Raw genomic sequence first — 22514 nt, 5'->3', positions numbered from 1 at the left:
GCCAATGTGTAAAGCTGACTATGGAGTTGTAACAGTGGGTATGAGATGAGGCAAGATAGGCTACATCAGGCAAACTGGGCTAAAATATAAGAAAGAATGGACTATAGCCCATTTGTTTTTTCCGGACACTTTTCAGTTCATTCAATGGCCAAATGTGTGCAGACTGGAAGATGGTTTTGACTAGTAACCATGGAGACTCACTCCTAACTCACAGCTAAGGTTCATGAATTTAATGTTACCACAACTTGGAATTCAAGTTGCAGGAGTGGCTTAATTCTGTCAAGTGAAAACAAACTGACTACAATAATAAATGGGAGGGAATTCATGTGTGCTTGAGTGTAAATTGGCTAGCAGCTCTACTATATACATTCAAGCCATTTTTCATGGCTTCTAAAGAGCATATGATCCAAAGGCCAAAGACAAAATACCACTTCTGCCACTGGAGAAACTTTTGGAGTAAGGGGGTTAAGTGTGAGTAGAAAATTTGGTTGAACTGACTAAAAATGACACGAGGTGTACTGGTGATGGGCGTACTTGTGTGAGTCTAGGTGCTATACAATGTACAAATTAAGAGGTAAAGCAAGGTACACAATAATATAAAGGGTGCAACAGGACATGCTAAGAGGGTAGGTAGGGTGTGCCAGCGAACAGCTCTGCATAGTCGAGCGACAGAGGGTTGGGCTGACCACAGGGCCGGGTCAGCAGCTCTCCACCCGTCACCGTGATCACCTCATGCTGGTGGTACTGGACCAGGTCACCTGAAAAGAATGAGTTGCTCAAACAACCACTATATTACCTATCAAAGGCAGTCATATATTTGTAGATATTAGCCCCTTTTCTATGAGGCAACAAAGTTCAAAGACCATTGAGCAATTCTCTATGTATTGTGATCTTGTGCCATTTTTCCCGTTCAATCCTCTATCCTGGGGATCTCCATGCAGGACTTCATTTCACATATTCTTTGGTCTACCTGTGGACATTCATCTCCCCAGATTCATACCTGCGGCCCTCCTCAGTCAATGCCCCTCCTCTCTCCTAACAGTATGTCTACACCATCTCAACCTACTGGTCAAAACCACTTCTCTAGTATTCCCTATGCGAAATCCCCCACAGCACACTATTCTCTGTCATTCAGTGTTACTCAGCTCATCCTTCTCAACATTCTCATTTCCGTGCATCCCAGGTTGCATATATCCACTTCTCTCAGTGACTGAATTTCACTGCCACACAACAATGACTTAATGATGCATTAAAATGAAATGATTAAAAGAGTAGCTGGGAATAAATATAGGTACCTTAACAATGAGGAAATAAAATTCTGAATTTCTGTGCTACACATTTCAGCTGCAAGAAGTACAATACAGATATGCATCACATACTGAGAGATGAGTGAGCACATGAACAGAAGAATGTATACTGACTAACAGACACATCAATGAGGTAATAATAATTTTTATGAAATTTCTATTCAGTATATCAGTCTACCTGTACAGCACAGCCAAGTGTCTTAATCCCAGAAAGTGGGGTATTAACTAGAATAGAATAACAGAGTTGACCCAACCACTAAAACTGGCCTTATGACTTACTGAGGGAAGAATGAGCAGCCTGGTGTGACCCAAAGAATGTATATCGGCCACCTGACACATCAATAAGGTAGTGTCGGCAGCGGTCTGGCCCTCTGTAGGATATGGCATAACCCCAGATGCGTTCACTGACTCGTACAAGGAAGCAGCCAATACCAGCACCACTCAGAACCTCTTCAGCCTCTGTGCGACTGATTATACCTGCAGGAAAGAAATTTACCAATTACTTCATATCTCACTTCATACTTTTCTCAGTTATTAATATTCTTAAACTAAGAGGGGCTAGTTATGTTTGTCTTCCTATAAATGATTCCTTTTGACATGATGTATCAAGGAGGAAAGTGACAACCATTACTTAACCCATACCGCACTGGGCAAAAAAAAAAATTTATACCCCTCTAAACTGGCTGGTTTTGGATTTTTTTTTTTTTTTTTTTTTTTTTTGGCTAAATAGGCTTAATACATCAATATAAGATCCCTGGCACTAATAAAAGTAATCACCAAAGCCAAAAAGCTGGCTGAATGGAGTCAGATTGGTGCCACTCAACCTCTGAAATCTTCAAGGTTACCAAGAGAAAAGTGCGGCTGTTAGCCTGTGAAGACTGTCACTTGCCTCTTGCACTCCTAAATCAATGTTGTATGCATAGCGGAAAATGTCTGAAGTTAGCGAGATATGTTATTACCTTCCATTTTATTCTGGTTACTTGCAATGGCTTCTCAGTGCTGTAGGAATGGGGTTGCGAGGGGTAGCCCAAAAAGACCTGGGACGAGGTCATTAAGTGTGACCTTAGGGTTAAGGGACTGAACAGGGAGGCTGCCAGAGATTGAGCAGCATGGACAGCCACCATTAGGTGATCAAGGCCAATGAATGCAAGCATGTTGGAGCCTTCAAAAATGAAACAAATAGTAAGACATAGATCTATGTCACTGACATTTTAGAGGGGGACACATCATGCAAGTACAGTATATGTATATCTACACTGCTAGTGCAGTATGGGTTAAGTATGAAGCAGATGCAGTAAAATACTGATCTAACTTTTGTTTCTGACTATACCTACTCTCTCTCTCTCTTTCCCTAAAACATACCATGGAACCAGGGTGCGATATGTGAGCGTGTGGGGTCAAGTCCAGCTCCCCGCAGCAGCTCCTCCTCTCTAAACCATGTAACAATGGCTGCACGTGAAGGGGGCTTGGGGGGACGTACACGCTGACGCACACACCCACTGCGATTGTTGTTACTGAGGTCCTCTGCTGCAGATTTGATATTGCCATTGATGTCACCATTGGTGACTGTGGGGTTGTGAATGAATCCATTTTGGTTGGCGTTGTGAGTGAGGGTAGGGGCAGCACTATGTGAGGAAGGTGTTTGGATTTGTGATGAGTGGGAATTATTCTGGAAAGCGGGCACAACAGAGCTGATGGGTGGGGTGGTATGGAAAGAAGGCTGGGAGCTGGGCGGGTTTGAGTGGGCTGCCCGACGGTGCTCCTCTCGCGCCCGCCTAGCTATCTCTCGGATCCGCTTCTCAGCCTCCTTTGCTTTCCTCTCTGTGTGGAGGGACAAGTAATTATTGATGAAATAGAAAGAGTGGCATGCAGAAGTTATATGCAGTTGTCCATCAAATCATCATCATCATTTATAATACAAAAAGAGGGAAAACACAAAAAAGGGAGGACTATCAACAGCATGCTTATTCTCTGCCTTTAATGCTTTCTCATTCCTTGATTTCCATATGAAAAAATAAAATTAAAATATACAGTACATCATTCTGTACATGTATATACTGTATAGGCCCTTTCTTCCTGCAGTGAAGAAGAAGAAGAAAAAGAAGAAGAAAAAAAAAAAAAGAATGAGGAAAAAGTGCCTAACATTGCTCCTTCCAAGCCTTAACCCTTTGAATCCAAATGAAGTGTATTATATCTCATTATAAATGCCACCCATTTACTTATTTAGCTTTGGGGACCTAATGAAGTTGATGAATTTGAGTGGTGATTACAGTATTTATTATCTCTTACAGACAAGAGGCTTCCTTGAAGTTAAATGAATTATCTAGAAGTAGCAAAAATAATATAATAAATACATCATAAGATTGAGGGATTTAAAGAGAAAATCAGGGAGAGAGAAAAAAGAAATAGTGTTGAAACTTGCTCCAGCCAAGATTTAAAAAGAAAATGTGAGGAATAAAAGAGGGTAGAAAGTGCCACCTTTCAGAAATAAACATCCATCCATCCATCATCTAATCCTACGTTGCCACAAGAGGAGCGTAGGAGCCCGGGGCTTGGAAAGTTGGTCCTAGCATTTAAGATGAGAGTGACCAGCCTCATTCATCCCTGAGTGGGATTACGTGAGCAATAAACCCCAACCATCCCTTGGATATAAACCTTCACCAGCTCAATCCGATTGGAGCACCTTTATTACCCACTAAACCACCAGAAGCCAAAATTTGGTTATATGGTTACCACCCAGCATAGTAAATGGTTTCCTGGTGTACAGGAAACCATTTGGCTTGACACTCTGTGTAGAGTCACCGACATGCAGAAGGAAGAGGAAAGAATGAAGGAAAGAAAGACACTAGAGGGAGTGTAAAGTCACTCGCAGGCAGAAGAAAGAGTAAAGAATGAAGGAAAGAAAGACAGAAGAGGTTGGATGGAAAGAAGGATGGAGGAGAGGAAAGGGCAGACACCCGAGAGCAGCACTACATCAAGTGAGTGGATGGTGAGCACCCCCACCTACCACACCCACCAGGACACCAAGTGTCCACTTGCTTATACAATCACTAAGGGAAAAGAAATGGTGTTCAACCCAATTCCTGCCAACACTTGTGGTTACCCTCAGATATGGCAATACAGTACAGTAATGGGCTGGATGATGGATGGATAGATTTCTTTTTAGATGCACTTCTACTGAAATGTTAAGCTAAAGTACTGATTCCTCCCTCTTGCAATGAAAAAGAAAATGAGAAAAGAGAAGAGAAAAAGCATCCAACCTTGCTCCTGCCAAGCTTTGTGGTCACCCTCAGATGGTGTGAGGGATCGAGCAGCCTCTACTTGGGACCTTAGCTGCTCCAGTATCTCCCGTTGCCTCCTTCTCCGTGCTCGCTCCAGTGTGGCCGTCTTAAGGGCTTCCAAAGATCCCTCACATAGTTGCTCAAACCGACGGATCTGTGCTGCTACCCCAACCTGGAAATGGAGCAGGGAGTGAGTGGGAGTAGAAAGGGGAGTGTGAGATCAGAAAAGAGTGAGTGGAAAGGATGTGAGTGGGGAATGAGCAGGAAAGAGAAGGGAGTGGTTTGGTGGGTGTCTTGAGAAACTGCTCCAACTGACTGATTTGCATCACTACCTGTACCTGAAAATGAAGAGGGAATTGAGTGGAGAGGGAGTGAATGGGAAGTGTGGTGAGGGAGTGGGGCAAATGGAAGTAGAGAGGAAAGCGTGGGGAGGGAGTGGGGTAGGTGGGAGTAGAACGGAGAATTGGGGGTGTTTGATAACTATGTGAGCAAAGACAAATATATGCACAGGCAACCTTAAACACAGTTTAAGCTCTGAAGTGTAAAAATGCTCTACAGGCCTCACTTTAAACTTGACCTGACCTGACTAGACTGATGACCTAACCAACACCAACCTTATCTAACCTAACCTAACCTAACCTATATTGTGTTTAAGTATGTATAAAACTGCCATCCCTCCACATGACTAAGAGCTGCAAAAGGAAGAAAATTTCATATTTCTACCATGCTAAAATAATGAAAAACAGACTGTATTTATTGTTCACCATCAGTTACTCACCACAGAGGAGTGAGGTGATGGAGGTGGTGATCGGCGAGTAACTTCCTCATCCTTCTCCACAATGGTAAGAGGGGAGGGGGAACGAGGGGAGGAGGGGGAGAGGGAGGGAGGAGGAGACGGGGTGAGGGAGGAGAATATGGTGGAGGTGGTGGAGGAGACAGATGAGGGAGGGGAAGGTTGTGAGAGGGAGGAAGATTTGCTTGAGACTACTGGCTGAGGACAAGATGTAGAAGAAGTGGAAGAGGAAGAAGTAGAGGTGGAAGAGGAGGCAGGGGTGGAAGAGAGAGGAGGCAGATGTGGCTTGGTGGACTGTGTAACTGTTGGCTTAGTGGATAAAACTGGTGGCTTAATTTGTGTTGACTGGCTCGGCTTTGCACCCTGAACCTTCCATATAGAGAGTCCGCTCAATTTCTTAGTTGTCAAGGTGTAGCTGCTGCCATAGGATGAGATACTGAAGGCTGGGGGAGAGGGTGGTTGTGAGGAAGAGGATGAGGAGTTTGAGGATAAGGAGGAGAGTGAGGATGAGGGTGAGGATAAGGGTGACTTGAGGCTGCCTATCCCTGAGGAGGAGGAGGAGTTGGAGGAGGAGCCAGAGGAGGTTCGAGTAAGTTGTGAAGGTTCGCCTGAAGGTGTGAGGGAGGTTGAAAGTTCATCTCCCTGCCTCCTTTGCCGTGACTCTGCCTCTTCTAGGGCCTGTATCTGTCCCTCCATCTCCACTGTTGCTTCTTGTAGTGATCTTACTACTGCCTCTCTTGCTGGGTCACGCTCCTGCAGGAAAAAAGAATGATTAAGTACATGCAATGTTCATCATCACCACCATCCTTACTGTCATCATCATCATCAACATAATCATTATTGTCATCATTATCATCTCTTACCATTGTTATCATCATTATCATCATGGGGGATGATAATTGGGTGAGGAAGGTGAGAAGTGTTAATATTGGGGGTGGGGTTATGAGGGGTAGACCGAGAAAGACATGGGACAAGGTCATGAAGTGTGACTTCAGGGTTAAGGTACTGAACAGGGAGGCTGCAATGGATCGTGCAGCGTGGAGAGCCGCCATTAGGTGACCAAGGCCGACACATGCAAGCATGTTGGAGCCTTTAAAAATGAAACGAAAACGAAACAAAAACGAAACGTTACCACTACTACCATCACCATCATCATCATCTTCAACAACAACAAAAACAACAACAACTTGTCTGGATATAGCAGTCTGTGGTACAAACATGGCTCAGTGGTCAGCATACTCATCTTACTGTACATGTGGCCCAAGTCCAAGGTTCATGTCAAGCCAGGGTGGATATCTACTGTGAGTTCTGCTAGTATGTCCTCTCATTTGGTTGTTTATGCTCACACCCAGTTAACTGTCAAATTACGTCACTGAGTTATTGAATGTAAGTTGTAAATGGACGAAATAGGTCAAGATGAATGAACTATAGTACTGAACATAGCATACCTTGTTAGTGTTCCTAGTAGCCTCCTCCTCCATGGCTTCTACTGTAGATCTACTCAGACGTACCAGTTTGTCCAGCTCCTCCTCTGCTGCCTTCCTGTAATATATGAATTAAATGTGGTTTCTCATTTCTTCTTTTCTCTTTGCTTCTCTTCTTTTCTCTTCTCTTTCTCAAGTTCCTCTGTCGCACATATCTGTCTGCACATATTACTGTCTTGCAACAACTTACAAATTTCAGAGCAATGCAGTTCTTGATAAACTATATTTCCACCTACTTCTCCATCCATCTATCTATCCGTCTATCAACAAATTATTCAATGAAAATAGCACTGCACTGACCCAAGGGGTACGTTACATTCATAATATTGATAAACCAACCATCTATACTCAGTACTCTGGTAATCAAATTATGTCATATTCGTCCATTAACCCCCAGCAACACATATAACCTCGCCAGCACAAACATGGGGAGATTAATTTGCATGTGGCTCATGCCCGCTTAACTAAACCCGTCAACGCCCTTCTGTGCAAGGTGGTGGCATTCGTAAGTTTTCTTTAGCTTTAGTCGTGTATAAGGTCGCTTCTCTAAATTTTTATCTTGCTTTAAACAACTCTCAAACACCGCTAAAATGTGGAGTGAAGATAACAGTGAAAAATGCGAATAAAGACCAATTTCTTTTAAGGATTCACTTTTACTGAGACTTATTTATCCTTAGATCTTTTATGGGAAGAAGCAGCAGGCTTCTACTCTTGTTCTCGCATATACAAATTGAGTTACTCAAGGGAGACGATGCTACATTTACTCATAAATTCCTTCCCTTCAGGTGATTTTAATAAACTCTGAGGTGAACTTTAAAAATTCAAGGGTTTGATATAGCCTTCATTAACCTCTCCACTACTAGAGCTTCCTTTCACGTTGAATAAAATCGCCTTTAAATAGAAAGAATAAGGCTTTAACATCAATCCTCGTACTGAAGCGGTTGTCAGTTTGTGAATCCAACGCCCAGCTGTCCCGCCCTTTCCGCCGCGTTCCTCGCCCAGGTACGCGCCCAAGATCAGCTGTCTGAGGGTAACTGGTTTAAGGAGAGGGATAATGCTGATGCTGTGTGTGTGTGTGTGTGTGTGTGTGTGTGTGTGTGTGTGTGTGTGTGTGTGTGTGTGTGTGTGTGTGTGTGTGTGTGTGTGTGTGTGTGTGTGTGTGAGAGAGAGTGAGAGGCAATGGTCAAGGTGTGATGGACTCCAGTGCTCTCTCTCACTCTCTCTCTCTCTCTATGTATTTATGTGTGTGTATTTATCTGTGTATGTATGTGTGTGTGGACCAAAATGTGTACGTCACTGTGTACACTGTGAGTGTGAGGATGCAGACACACACTCCTCTAAACACAAGACAAGGAAGCTGACGAAGACAAGGAAGGAAAGTCGTATACACAAGCAGAGGCACAGGCGGGCTCAAAAGTTTATTTACACTCTCTCGAAACACAGAAGCTAACGAAACAACCTAATTTAACCTAATCTAAGACGAGTTCAATCATTCAACCACATATAGGCCTAACAAAACATTATAACCTAACACGTACAAAATGCTTAATATTCTCTCTCTCTCTCTCTCTCTCTCACACACACACACACACACACACACACACACACAACTCCATCGGACAAAGCAACTGGTTTTTAAAATATGTAAACTTGTCACCACTCCCCACTACATCTCTCTCTCTCTCTCTCTCTCTCTCTCTCTTGTTCATCACTAGATCATTTGTATCATCATCATCATCAACATCAACATCATCACAAAGTACGGTATTCTTTACTCATGAATTATCATTTTTTAACACTATTTACTCATCACTTATTCACTACTCACCTCACACTCACTCACACAAACACGCACTCTCACTATTCAATTGTTTCTCTTCAATGATCCTTGATGTGGTAAAACCCAGGTGCGGCCTTGCGAGAGAGAGAGAGAGAGAGAGAGAGAGAGAAACAGACATACAGACAGACAGACAGACAGACGAAGGAAAATACACTCAGACAGTTCGGGACGGGGCAGAGGAAAAGGGAGGAAGAGACGTGACATGATGGAGAAAGGAAGAGTAGAGTGGCTGGAAGAGGAGGTGAGAAGAAAGGCAGGAAAAATGGAGGAGAGAAAAATGGGATGAGAAAAACAGAGAGAGGGGGAGGAGACGTGGGAAGGGGTGATGTTGCAAGGAAAGTGTGGGTAGAATTTAATACTGAGAAGTACTTATCCAGTCAACAGGGGAGGAGGAGGAGGAGGAGGAGGAGGAGGAGGAGGGAGAAGGAAAGGAAAGAAAGAGGGAAGAGAAAGGAAGGATTGAGGAAGGCGTGGAGGATGTGAAGGAGCAGAAGAAAGGGAAAGGGAAGGAAGAGAAATTGTAGGAATTAGAGGAAGAACAAGGAAGGAGGACAAGGAGGGAAGATGCACAGAAATCAGAAACAGAAAAAAGAGAAAGGAGGAAAGAAAAAGAAAGGAAGAGGAAAAACAGATGGGAAAGACGCGTGCGTGCGTGCGTGCGTGTGTGTGTGTGTGTGTGTGTGTGTGTGTGTGTGTGTGTGTGTGTGTGTGTGTGTGTGTGTGTGTGTGTGTGTGTGTGTGTGTGTGTCCTCAATGCTACGGTGCGCGGTCCTCCTGGAATCCCTCTTAACTAGGTCTAATCTGAACTAAACTCACAGAACCTACCCTTACCTAACCCAATTCAGCTTCTCCTAAACCATCTCAATCATATCCAACCTAATCATATCTAAACCAATTTCATTTGATCCAGTCTCACCTAACTTATCATAACTGGTTTACTAAACCCCATCTAACCTAGAATGACCTAATCCAACCAAAATATTAACGTCATCTAACCCAATCTAGTTAAGCTTAACCTCACATAATTTCACCTACCCTCCCCATATCTAGCCTTACTTATTCCAACCTAACCGAGCCACCTAACCTAACCTAACCTACCCTAACGCATCCTATCCATATCTAAACCAACCTAATCTCACCCAGTCTCACTTAACCTAACCATACCAAGCCTTAAAATTACCTAATCCAACCCAACCCAGCCCAGCCAAACCTAACCTAATACAACCCAACCTAAACATATCTAAACAGACGTGTTCCAACCCAATCTAACCTAATCCGTCAATAACTAATGGAGCTGAACCCAACCCAACGTATAATGACCTAATCCAACCATTCCCAGCCTAAAGTAACCTAACCTAGCTTCATATCGGCCATCCAGACCTTCACTAAGAGTTGATGTGGTCTCTGAAAGTCTACTGATGTCACACTCAAAGTTTGGCCCGTTCTGTGTACAAGTGATATGTGTGTGTGTGTGTGTGTGTGTGTGTGTGTGTGTGTGTGTGTGTGTGTGTGTGTGTGTGTGTGAGACGGATGGGTCGGGTTGTGTGCGTATCCTCATATGGTCATGGATGTTGCGCCACTCCTACTGTGTATCATAGTGACACACACACACACACACACACACACACACACACACACACACACACACACACCAATACAACTTCGTGTAAACAGCAAGCAACCACACCTATAACTCTCTCTCTCCCTCTTTCAAAACACAGCACCTGGGTATTGCCACTTGAAGGACCACTCAAGGAGAATAGCCATTGCCACCTCCCCGTATTTAAAGGACTGATATTTACAAACACCTCTTCCTTACCGATTTATGCTGCACAGTACACTTCAGTATCTGATTATCACGAAATCTGCCACAATCTCAAATCCACCACAATCCCAAAGCTACCACTATTCAAAACGACCATCATCTGAAGCTACCAGTGTCTGAAAACTTACCACTATTCTCACATAGAAACCACTTTGCATAACTACAACTTATTGGTTTTACTCAGCTACCACCGTCAGCCTACCACCACCATCCACCTGCTACCACCTACCATCACCACCACCACTACCACAACCACAACTACCACATTACCATAAGTTGTCCACATCAGTAACACTGAAGCTACCAGACCGGCCTCCTTTATAGCCACCGCCCATACCACACCCACCCATCCCACCCACCCATTTATCCTAATCCACCTACCCATCCACCTCACCCTTCTACTCACTAACTTACCTACATTCCATCTACCCATGCCCTCTCATTCTGACCTGCCCTCCATCCACCCACATATCACCACCCGCTTCCCTTATCATCATTTCCACATAGTTAGGATTTCGCGGTTCTCTCTCTCTCTCTCTCTCTCTCTCTCTCTCTCTCACACACACACACACACACACACACACACACACACACACACACACAAAACTAACAATCACCTTAACTTAATCATCTTCACACTTACTCACTCACCCATACTCACACTTAAACTCACAGACACTCACATTAACTCACTCACCCTCAAACTTTAATCGATACTTCCTCAGCATTTTTATTGCTCCCCATTATTGATTTAATCTTGTACTGACTCATCTTTCTTCCTATTTATGGACTCAACTATGTACCCTTTTAGTGAGCTCTCTTTCTATTCTTACAGACCTTTCTCCTCTTCTACTGACATCTTTCTATTCTTACTGACCCATATTTCTCCTTTTTCCCTGACTTAGCTTTCTACTTTTACTAACTTATCTTCCTACTGTTGTACTGACTCATCTCCTACTCTTACACTTATTTTCTTCTCATACCGACTCATCTTTCTACTGATTAAAAAAAAAAAAAAAAAAAAAACGCTTCACCCACTACAGAAATATGATTCATACTCCTTTCTCACCTTCTCCTACTAATCCATCGTTCTTCTTACTCCCTCTGACCTTCTCCTCCGTATCCCTACCCACGTATCCATCTAGTGACTCACCCTTTCCAACAACGTTTACTCATCTACTAAAAAACTGCATGACTCCCTCCCCTAACGCGCCCATCTACCAATTAACTCTATTTGGTCCTCTCCTGGCCAGTAATTCGGCATACTATACTTATTAATTTCAGTCTCCAGGCCGCCTTGCATCCAGTGCAGCATCCACACCATAGCCCCCTTCCTCTCTCTCTCTCTCTCTCTCTCTCTCTCTACCTACCTACCTACCTACGTACCTACCTACCTATCAAATTATCTGTCTATCTATTATTCTGTACTTACTTGAGAATGTCAGCCTCAAGATCAGCCTGTCTCCTTGCCCTCTCCTCCAGTATGGTGTCCACATCATCACTGCCTCCCAACACCACTACAACTGGCTCACCATCAACACCTACCAGGAATGTCACCTTCTTCCCGCCTGCAACAAGAAAGAACAAAACTTGTAAAATCAGAAGGAAAGACAATATGGGAAAAGAATAGTAAAATCACACACACACACACACACACACACACACACACACACACACACACACCACACAGCCTAAGCGTTGTTGGTAATTGCACACAATCGCTTCTTGCTCAATATATGGGGTCTCTCTCTCTCTCTCTCTCTCTCTCTCTCTCTCTCTCTCTCTCTCTCTCTCAACCAGGCAGCTCGAATATTTTAGTGAATGACAACACCGAAGACAAACTGCTGAAAATGAAGACGAAATCGGTGGAAGTGACTGACTGGCTCGGAGACTTTACTACTGAGCGGAAGGACTAAGGGAAGGAGGAGAATGAGATAATGGGAGAATGGGAGCAAGAGGAGAGGAAGAGAAAAGAAGAGGGGAGAGAAGGATGCGACTGGGAAATGAGGAGGAAAAGGAGAAGGATGGGAATGGGAGAAGAGGAGGGAAACGAGAAGGAAGAGGAGGGAGAGAAAAAACGGGGACGAGAGGGTGGAAAGCGGAGTGCGATAGTAGCAAAGAGGAGGAAGGAGAGGAAGAAAGAGAAAGGGAGGGATAATGAGGACAAGACAGAGGGAGAAGAGAAGAAAGGACGGGAAAAACGAGGAAAACCATGGGAAAATAAGAGGAATGAAAATGAGAAGAGGGAAAAGGAGAGGTAATGGATGAGAGCGAGGAGATGATATGGAAGACAGAAATATATGGAGAGAGAGAGAGAGAGAGAGAGAAATGAGGTAATCGAAAGAGAAAGGGCCGAAATCTCCACGACCTGAAAGCGTTGTAGGGTTTGTTTACATCAATCAGCTGACTGACGTGACCCGGGATTGCCAACGAACCTATTACACCACAATTACCGTTTTCTCTTTTACCACCCACCCATTTCCATTTTTGCTCTCTCTCTCTCTCTCTCTCTCTCTCTCTCTCTCTCATAATTACAATTTTCTCTTTTACTACCCACCCATTTTTGCTCCCATCACCACCAATTTCGCCTTCCCGCTCTCTCTACAATATCTCCCTATCCATTTATATGTCTATCTGTCTAGCTTTGTATATAGCTATTTATCCACCCACTCGTCCAATCATCCATCCACCAATCCATATATCCACTCATCCAATATTCCACCCATCCATCCACCAATCCATCCATTCATCTATCCAATCATCTATGTATCCACCAATCTATCTATCCATCCGTCTATCTGTCTCTCAGCTTACCCCTATCTCCTTCTTACATATTCATCTCACATCTACCACACCATCCCAGTCTTCACAATCCTACTTTTATAACTCCAATAAACTACCTCCTTAAAACAGCCAGCAGAATAATGAAAGTGGTCTAACCTAATTTAATTGAACCAAACATAACCTTAGCAAATCTAACCAAGTCTAATTATACCTAATTTTCTTAAACCAAAACTAATACCTAACAAATACGACTTCGATATAACCTAATCTAATCTATCTGAACACAGCCTGACTAAAAAACTCTAACCTATCCTGACCTAACCTAACCTAACCCAACCCGAACCAACCCAATCTAACCCTTATCTATCCCAATCTAACCTTAACCCAAACCAACCCAATCTAACCCTTACCTACCTCCAACCCAACTCAACTCAACCTAGCCTAACAGTATTAAATCTAACCTAAATAAAAACTGAACGAAATCTGTTGAAAACCTAGGTAAGCGGATCTCTGAGGTAGCCAGGAGAAAGTGTCGTGGGGCAATCAACTAAAATGACACCTTGGGGGGATAGCGGAGGGGGAGAGGGGGAAGGGAAGGGTGGAGGTTGAGATATGGAGAAGGGGAGGAGGAAGAGAAAGGGGATGGGCGGAAAGGCGAAGGGAAGGGAGGGGAAAGGGGAAAGGACACAAGATGAAATACGGGGAAGGATGGGAAGGAGTCTGAGATATGGAGAATGGAACTGAAAAAATTCGGGAGGGAGTGGGGAAGAGAGACAGTGAAGAGAGGGAGGGGGAAGGATGGGGACTGGAGGAGTTTGAGATGAGGAGAAGGGAACTGATAGGGATATGAATGTGGAAGGGAAAAGGGAAAGGTAAGAAGATGAGAGGGGAAGGGAGGGGAGGGGAGGAGAGGAGAAGGAAAATGGAAGGGAGGGGACTGGACGGAAGTGAAGAGTAGAGGAGGGAAAGTTTGAGACAGGAGTTGAAGGTACGACATGGGAAGGGAAGGGAAGAGAAAGGGAGAGGAAAGGAGGGCTGAGCAGGGGGGAGGGAAGACGTCTAAGACTGGGGAGAAGGAAACTAATGGGAAAGGGCAGAGATATGAGAGGAAAGGGGGAGGGGATGACGAAAGGGAAGGGAGGGGACAAGTCTGAATTCCTTCTCTCTCTCTCTCTCTCTCTCTCTCTCTCTCTCTCTCTCTCTCTCTCTCTCTGACCCCTGGGTTACAAGGTCACACTCTAGTTTCTCCGCCTTCATTACAGCCAGCAAAACACACCACCTGTCACCATGATTGTATGCCACCCCCCCATCTCTCTCTCTCTCTCTCTCTCTCTCTCTCTCTCTCTCTCTCTCTCTCTCTCTCTCTCAAAACGCAATAGGTTAAGCTCTCACTGAACACCATCATAAACACAATCTCGGTATCCTCTCTCTCTCCCTCTCCCTCCCTCCCTCTCTCTCTCTCTCTAATACATTCAACTCCTATCTTTACTTTTTCCCAACTCCAAAGCACCCGCAGGGAGCGAGACAATGCACATCCTCTTTCCGGGAGGAGGAGGAGGAGGAGGTAAGAAAGGGAAGGAACTGTAGAGGAGGACTAAGTATGTTCCATCTTATCCATTTGCTTTACAGATTGTTGTAAAAAATAGGGAGCTTGCATTCCACTTAACGGTTTAATGTTTAACCATACAACTATAGGTTTCATACAGCGTCCTGCTATGGGTTGGGGCTGCTAATTTTGGGGGGTAACATCAGAAATTCATTCGTGTTTTTATTAATATATTTCCCTGCGCAATACCAGACATGTTTCGTCAACTCAGAAAAATTCTCAGTTTGAAGGGTTAAGCATGTCAAGACTTATGAGACTCGTTGTACGGATCACCAGTGTCAACACGGCTGGGAATTGAGCTTACTGAGACCCAGCCACCACCTCCCATCCTCCACCTTATTTGTTCTCACCGTCACCAGAACCATTTGTCCGTCTCCTTATCACGAAAATCGGTAATTGGGCTTACAAGACTCGCTTTGCATATCACCCACATAAACATGACTAGCCACAAAGCCTGCACAGAATGCCCACACACCTTCCCGCCAATGTCACCACCATTCATCATTTCCATTGTGTAAAATGGTGCTAGAGAGGGACGCCTTCAAGTGGTGGCATCGATACAACTGGGCAGGATCTCCGCTGTCCCGGTTATGCAAAGGATCCTCAACTCCTCCCCATCCCCAAAACAAAGATGGTGGATTGCAGTGAATGGCTGCTTCAGAGAACAGGCCACCAGCTGCACGTCGAGATGAGCCTGGGAAAGTGCAGTAGCCAGATCTCGATGGATGGATGGAGGGGGGGGGGACAAGGTGTTGCCAAGCCCTAATTAGAGCACAATGGTACAATTTGTCCACACATTAAAAAATCAGATATTTCAAATGTGGGAGGCCAGTGGGGAAGGGAGGAATTACCTAACTAAGAGGGCATATGCTCCACAGCCACCTCCTCCTCCTTGTAATTAGGCCAATGAGTGCCAAGGGGTAATGTGTCCTCGCACTGCTTCAATAGGGGTACGGCCTACCCTCACTGTGTTCATAAGGGGGTACGGCCCAGCACTACTATATAATAGGCAGTACTGCCAAGCTCCACTATAGTATTTTGCTAAAGAGTAGCTACTGTCTAACCCCCACTATTTTCATAAGGGGTACGCCCTACCCCACAGTATGAATAAACGAAAAAAAAAAAAAAAACTTACATTTTTCTGTGATGTTGGACACATCCTGCTTGATCCCTGCCCACGGGAATAGGTGTGTGTGTGTGTGTGTGTGTGTGTGTGTGTGTGTGTGTGTGTGTGTGTGTGTGTGTGTGTGTGTGTGTGTGTGTGTGTGTGTGTGTGTGTGTGTGTGTGTGTGTATCTCTCCCTACCTTATCTCGCCATCAAAGCCCAGTGGTGCCCAGGCTCCCTTACACATAAATATAATACACCACAAAAGTCCCGCTGACACACGGTAGGGGCCCACATGCTTTAGGGATCCGCAGTACCTCATCCTTAGCGATTTATTCTGCACATTACACCTCAGTATCATCTACTATGTTATTGATGCAAGCTGTGTCGATAATGCAAACGACATCAGGGACAAACAAAAGAGTGTTAGGGTGTAAAACTGAGAATGAATCGCTATGAATGGGGTGTTGCGATGCTTCCTATACTCTGTACGTGTCCAACAACATAGGGAGAAAAAAGAATAGGAGGATTGGAAGATAAGAGACAGATGGTACGGGTGAAACTAAATCCCTTCAGTACCATGACGCATTCTAATAATTTCATTTTTTATAATCTTCAAACAATTTTATCACTTTTAGAAGAGCACCCAAGTCCTAAAACGCTTAATGAAGGCTATTTCTATGCCCTCTAGTTAGAAAAGTCTTCAATAAGCAGAACAAAATCATAAGGAAAAAGCAAGAATAAAATATAAACACGTCACTGGAATGAAGGTGTTGGAAACAGGAACGAAACATGGCGACAGACGGAAGCAGGAGGAAAGGTAAACAATTTCGCTGAAGAGGAATGACGCTACATCATAAAGACCTACGGTTAAAACTTTCGAAGCGCTGACATGGCATGATCATAATATAGAGTACGCTAAGTTTGCTTTTATACAACATTTAAAGATTAGTCTTATCATGAGTACACAGTTTCTACATCTCAGAACAGTACATTAGCGTTGTAAACACCTTATCTGTACTAGGGAGTGGCTTGGAGGCGAATATTGCAGAGCTGGAAGGTTCACTCGTGTATACAGTATTCCTTATCACTCTGTTTCTTCATAAAATGTGTTATAATTCACTTGTATGCTTGTTATTCAGATTAAGTTGATATTTTTGAGTGACTAGGCAAACCTCTGAACTCATTTACGAGACACTCTTGGGAAGAATGCAACGTGAATTTGTGATTAAATGCAGTGTATGTAAGGTCGTATTTAGGACATAACTTTGTGCGCTGTCCCAATACTAATATGGATGATAAACACACGCGCTCCGCCGCACACATATATACATACAAACATACATCTCTCTCTCTCCACACACACACACACACACACACACACACACACACACACACACACAAAAGACAAACCCTTTCTACAGTGGTGTACCCCCACCCACTCTCTCACACAGCTATCTCAGAAGCACCTCCGTCGTCCCTCTCTCTTATCTTATCAAATGACTCGGGCTGATAAAACACCCATCCCACAACACCTCACTTTCACACCTTTTTTTTTTCACTCCTCCCCCCCCCCCACCTTTTTCCCCCACCCGACTCCGGTAAAATAAGGATTGTCCCCATTTCCGATATTATACCTTCTCACTTCCCACCGTCTTCCCTCGTATCACTGAGGGATGATAAGGTGAAGTTATAGTGAGGTTAGAAACTCTGTGAAGTTATAGCAAAGTGGTAGAGTTAGTAAGGTATATGTCTGGTTCCTAGTAGGTATGTTGTGTTTGATAAGGGGAGACTGTGGATGAGGTGGATGGATGGGGTGGAGAGGTGTAAGACTGAAGGTGGTATGAGTTGGAGAGAGGGCAGTCTAGTGGCGGAATACAGGGCGGCACGGAGACGATTTGCTCAGGGATCTCCAGTCTTTCAAACGCAGTGTCTCCAGGCATCTCGAAATGAACGGATCTTGAATTTGGCTCTCTCTTGTATTTTGTTTTTCTCTTGGAGGGAACTGTTATTGCGGGCTCATGGCCTTTGGTTCCTTCTTCCTCGCATTAAAAAAAAAAAAAATACTCAAGACAGGTCAGGACAGGTTACCCTGGGTGAGGCTGGATAAAGAAAGGTCAGGCTGGTTTGGGTTAAGTTAGGTTATATTATGTTATGAAATGTTATGTTTCGTTATGTTATGCTGTGTTATGTTATATGAGGCTAAGAAACAACTACGAAGGATCAGTTCAACGAACTGACCATTGGTGTAGCTCAGGCAGGAAAGCAATGGAATATTTTAAATGCTGATCTGACGCATGTAGGTGGTCAAAAATATTCTTGTTTTATGGACAAAAGAGTGAGTCCATTTCTGAAATACGCTGACAAACACAACCCCCCCCCCCTCCTTTCTCTCTCTCTCTCTCTCTCTCTCTAATCAGTGACTTACGCTGATAAACTTCGTACCCTTTCAGTAGCTGCTTATCGGTTCATTTACACGTAATGAGAGAGAGAGAGAGAGAGAGAGAGAGAGAGAGAGAGAGAGAGAGAGAGAGAGAGAGAGAGAGAGAGAACCACTACAGTCCATAAATCAAGTTGTGATGCGTATTTCAATGGTGGAACACTTTCTTGAACTCTCTCTCTCTCTCTCTCTCTCTCTCTCAAACCTTCTTTGGAAAGGACAGCCTAGGTGGTTACTTGTCTATTTTTTTATTTTTTTTTTTGAAGATACAAAATATATATTTAGTTCATTTCAAAATTACCCAAACCCAACCTTTTCTTCTTTAGTACTGGGAGGGTGAACATCCAAACAGCGTTTCCCCACAGTACGTCAGGCAACCAACGAGTTTCACATCTAGGTCCTTATTTCAGGTCTCGATCCTCCTCCCTAAGGTCTCTCGTATCGACCCGGGAATCGAACCCAGGACGCATACTGTCGAAATTTATTACCAGAGAGCGTGGGGAGGGCAAGCTTCGATGACAATTTTTTCAATGGCACCTTGAACAAAATTTTATCGATTCAAACCATTAAAAAATCTGAAGACAGACCCGAAACTCAATATATTTGTGATGGACTATGCAACACTTTTTTTTTTTTTGGCATACGCATCCGGGCTGTCTTTACTGCGGGACTTTTCTACATCCTCCTCCTGCCCTTTTATCTAATCGCCCTGCACGCCCAGGTTTAGTCGTGTAATCAGAAAGTGACGGTAAACAGAGGGGAATGTAAGGTCTATTAGCAAGGGTCGGGTGGTCTGATTGTGTTAAGTGACTGTCAACAAACCATTCTGGAGATTACGTGCATTTTTTTCTTCTCTCGTTTGTGTCTGTTACCATTATGAATACTTATATCTTTGTTGCAAATTCTAGGTATTATTTCCAAATATAAATACGTCGATACAGGCTCGCTGACTTCGGATATTTCGTAACACCTACTTGGTGATTTTTTTTTTTTCACTTTAATGTCCTTTTGTATCCTTTGGTCATGTGGAGAGGATGGAGTGAGAGACTGTATGTGAGTGAGGTGGAGGGGGGAAGGGGAAAGGGAGGCCGAGGAGGAGATGAAAGAATGGGGTAGAGAGATATATGGGTAAGTGGGGTGTGAGCTGCAGAGATGCGAGCCTGAAGATGGAAGACAGACTGACACGGAGGCGTTTTGTTTGTGGCCACCCCTGATTACGGCATCTGGCTATATCTGCACATACGAGTAGATATAAAGATGTTAATACTGCAAACTATATCGATATACAAAAGCTATGACATACAAGAGAGTTGTATGGTGCAATAGGAAAAATAAAGAAAGATATGCTACCAGGTTTCCTACGTCAACACGAGAGTTTTTGTTGGGGTTTATCAATACCAGCGGGACCAGGTGGTGTAGTCACGTTTTCCACTCTCCCCTCCCTCATACCCTCTCCATTTTATATCCTGATGTCTTACCAAACCTCCCTCCATTCCTCTTTCCTTCCTCTCTCCCTCATCCTTTCCTTCCTTATCTTTTTTCCCTTATCCCAGCTTCACCCTTTATCTCCCTCCCTCTATTATTTCTATTTCCCTCATCCCTCCACCTCTCTCCCTCATCCCTTCCTCCCCTTAGCCTTCTTCCCTCATTCCTCCCTCACCCTGCACTTCCCTCCCTCATCTTTCATCCTCTATTTTCTTTCCTCTGCCTTATCTCACACTCTAACACTACCTCTCTCTCATCATATCCCCCACCTCTCTCTCTCTCTCTCTCTCAAATTAAAGCAAGCTCAGTGTATGCCCGAGTACAAAGGCAGGTATAAGCTGAATGACATTCGTAAAAAAAAAAAATCGGGGATGGACAAAAAAGTAATTGGAATGAAAAGTGTTTTAATATATCGCTAGTGCAGGGTGACAACGAGAGAGAGAGAGAGAGAGAGAGAGAGAGAGAGAGAGAGAGAGAGAGAGAATGTATACATTTGGCAACGTGTAATTTGTTTTTATTTTCACACAACACGACCTGCAAGTCAAATCTCTCTCTCTCTCTCTCTCTCTCTCTCTCTCTCTCTCTCTCTCTCTCTCTCAACTTATCCGTTTATCTATCTATTATCTATTTATCTCTTCATCAATCTACCTCTTCATCTATCTACAGTAAATATCTCTACACCACTTACGTTAGTCTTCCCCTCTCTGTCTGTAACTATTTATCTATCTATTTTCTACCCACTTATACCTGTTACTATCTCCCCAACCTCTCTCTCTCTCTCTCTCTCTCTCTCTCTCTCTCTCTCTGTCACTTTCTCTCACGCCTGGGTAGCCACGAGGTCAGGGCAGGTAAGGTCATACACCTGGAGATAGGGTGAAGCTACACAGCACACCTATCACATACGCAGACCAAACAGACCTAAGATGCAGATAATACTGGCTATACAAGGACCTAATCACGCATTTAATTCACTGACTAACCGAGACCATAGACGAAGACCACATCACACATTCTAACTATATTATACTGACCTAAACTGCAGGTATTGCACTTTAGGCCATATACAGATTCATCATACGTACCCTACATACACAAGACATACTTTATAAACAGTATATAGGACTCAATGAGAAAGACGATGGTTAGCGTTTGTATACACATTAATGATCTTTTCACTGCTGTTGCCGTATGTATGCATTTTTACCTATCTAAATATCTATCAGTCTATGTATGCATGCACGTATGTATCTATCTATCAGAGAGAGAGAGAGAGAGAGAGAGAGAGAGAGAGAGAGACCTACACCTCTTTCCCTCTAATCTTGTGTTTGTTTTTTCCATCACATTCTGTGAAGCACCGGACCAACCTGTTTCAAGCTTTATACTAATCGATATTAATTTTTTTCCTCCTGACCTGTGAGCATATAGAGAATAAAGATCAGAGGGCGAAGGACGGAATGAATGAACGCTACATACAGCCTACACTGGCCGGTTTTTGATCAGAGAAAGTTTCATTGATGGAATTCTGATTGGGAGTGTATAGGAGCGTCCAAGATGTACCGTAACAACTTTAATTTAAGTGACTTATATTTTTATCTTTTTACTCATTTGTTTTCTTTTCATATCTATTTCCCTCCTCCGTCTACTCCTTATCTCCCATCTCTCCCCTCCCTTCCCAATCTATTCCCTTCCTCTCTAATCTACTCTCTCCCTCCCTCCTTCTCTTCTCACTTTCCTTGCTAATCTACTTGATTCCTCTCCAACCAACCCCTTTCTTCACCAGTTCACTCCCTCTCCCATCCTGCCTCCCCCCCCCCCAACACCTCTTTAAGATCGGCAATACCTGGAATCGGTTATCAGCAGAGGCAGTTGACAAGGCCTGCATGGAACAGCTCATGACACGCTTAGGCAAAGATTCGCTGAACCTGATTTAGTGATGGATTGAATGTGTCCTCCTTTCCTGTTAAATTTCCTGGCTTGACTTTTTTTCCTCCCAAGTTAAGTTTCCTTCCTTTTCCGGGTGGGAGATGTGGATGGGAGGTGTTCAGCTTTGCTATATTTTCCTCTCACTATCAGCGCAGCAACTTGTACTCATTAACTTCAACCAAGGTGCCTCCTCGGTGTGGGTCCTAAAACTTTCTGTGGTACCACTTGTCCCTGTAACCCCTTGTAACTCATGGCTTGTACTCCACCGTGCCTAGCCGTGCCTGCCTCGCTTGGTATGCCAGGCAGTGTTGGGCAGGCTGGTGGGGCGTCTGTGGTACCTTGTTTGGTCACAGACTTGCTTTTTCCAGGCACGAGCCGACCTGTTACTGCTGCTGCTGCTCTCACTACACCCCTTCCCTTAACATCCCTATCCTCTCCCCACCCCTTCCACTCCCTTTCTCTACCCTATCGTATTTTACCTTTCCCCATCCTTTCCTTTCCCCTTCTCTACCCTACATACCCTAACCAGTCCTACCCTACTCTACCCAAACCTACCCTAACCCAACTCTACCCTACTCTACCCTACCTTGTTCCATCCCCGCCCTGCCCTACCACACCCTACCTTATCCTCTCCTATCTTA

At 44.0% G+C, this 22514-nt stretch overlaps 1 protein-coding gene across 3 annotated transcripts in view; it reads right to left on the bottom strand.

Annotated features, from left to right (window-relative positions):
- Positions 1-483: 483 nt before the first annotated feature.
- The window catches only part of LOC145405623 (uncharacterized), a 73602-nt gene continuing 51571 nt past the window's right edge, over positions 484-22514 (bottom strand). For all 3 annotated transcript variants that reach the window (XM_080276949.1, XM_080276950.1, XM_080276951.1), the window contains 7 exons: positions 11963-12098; positions 6830-6923; positions 5367-6134; positions 4568-4760; positions 2670-3128; positions 1587-1784; positions 484-758 (listed from right to left, as the gene is read on the bottom strand). In XM_080276949.1, coding sequence (XP_080133075.1) covers positions 619-758; positions 1587-1784; positions 2670-3128; positions 4568-4760; positions 5367-6134; positions 6830-6923; positions 11963-12098 — 1988 coding nt within the window. In that variant the 3' untranslated portion in view covers positions 484-618. The remainder of the gene's footprint in view (positions 759-1586; positions 1785-2669; positions 3129-4567; positions 4761-5366; positions 6135-6829; positions 6924-11962; positions 12099-22514) is intronic.

This window comes from Coenobita brevimanus, chromosome 67 (assembly GCF_032717465.1).
Source record: "Coenobita brevimanus isolate Jiangsu-jjx chromosome 67, ASM3271746v2, whole genome shotgun sequence".
In the NCBI taxonomy this organism is placed as follows: domain Eukaryota; kingdom Metazoa; phylum Arthropoda; class Malacostraca; order Decapoda; family Coenobitidae; genus Coenobita; species Coenobita brevimanus.
Note: the sequence above shows the minus strand (reverse complement) of the source record. Positions and strands in the feature narration are given on the sequence as shown.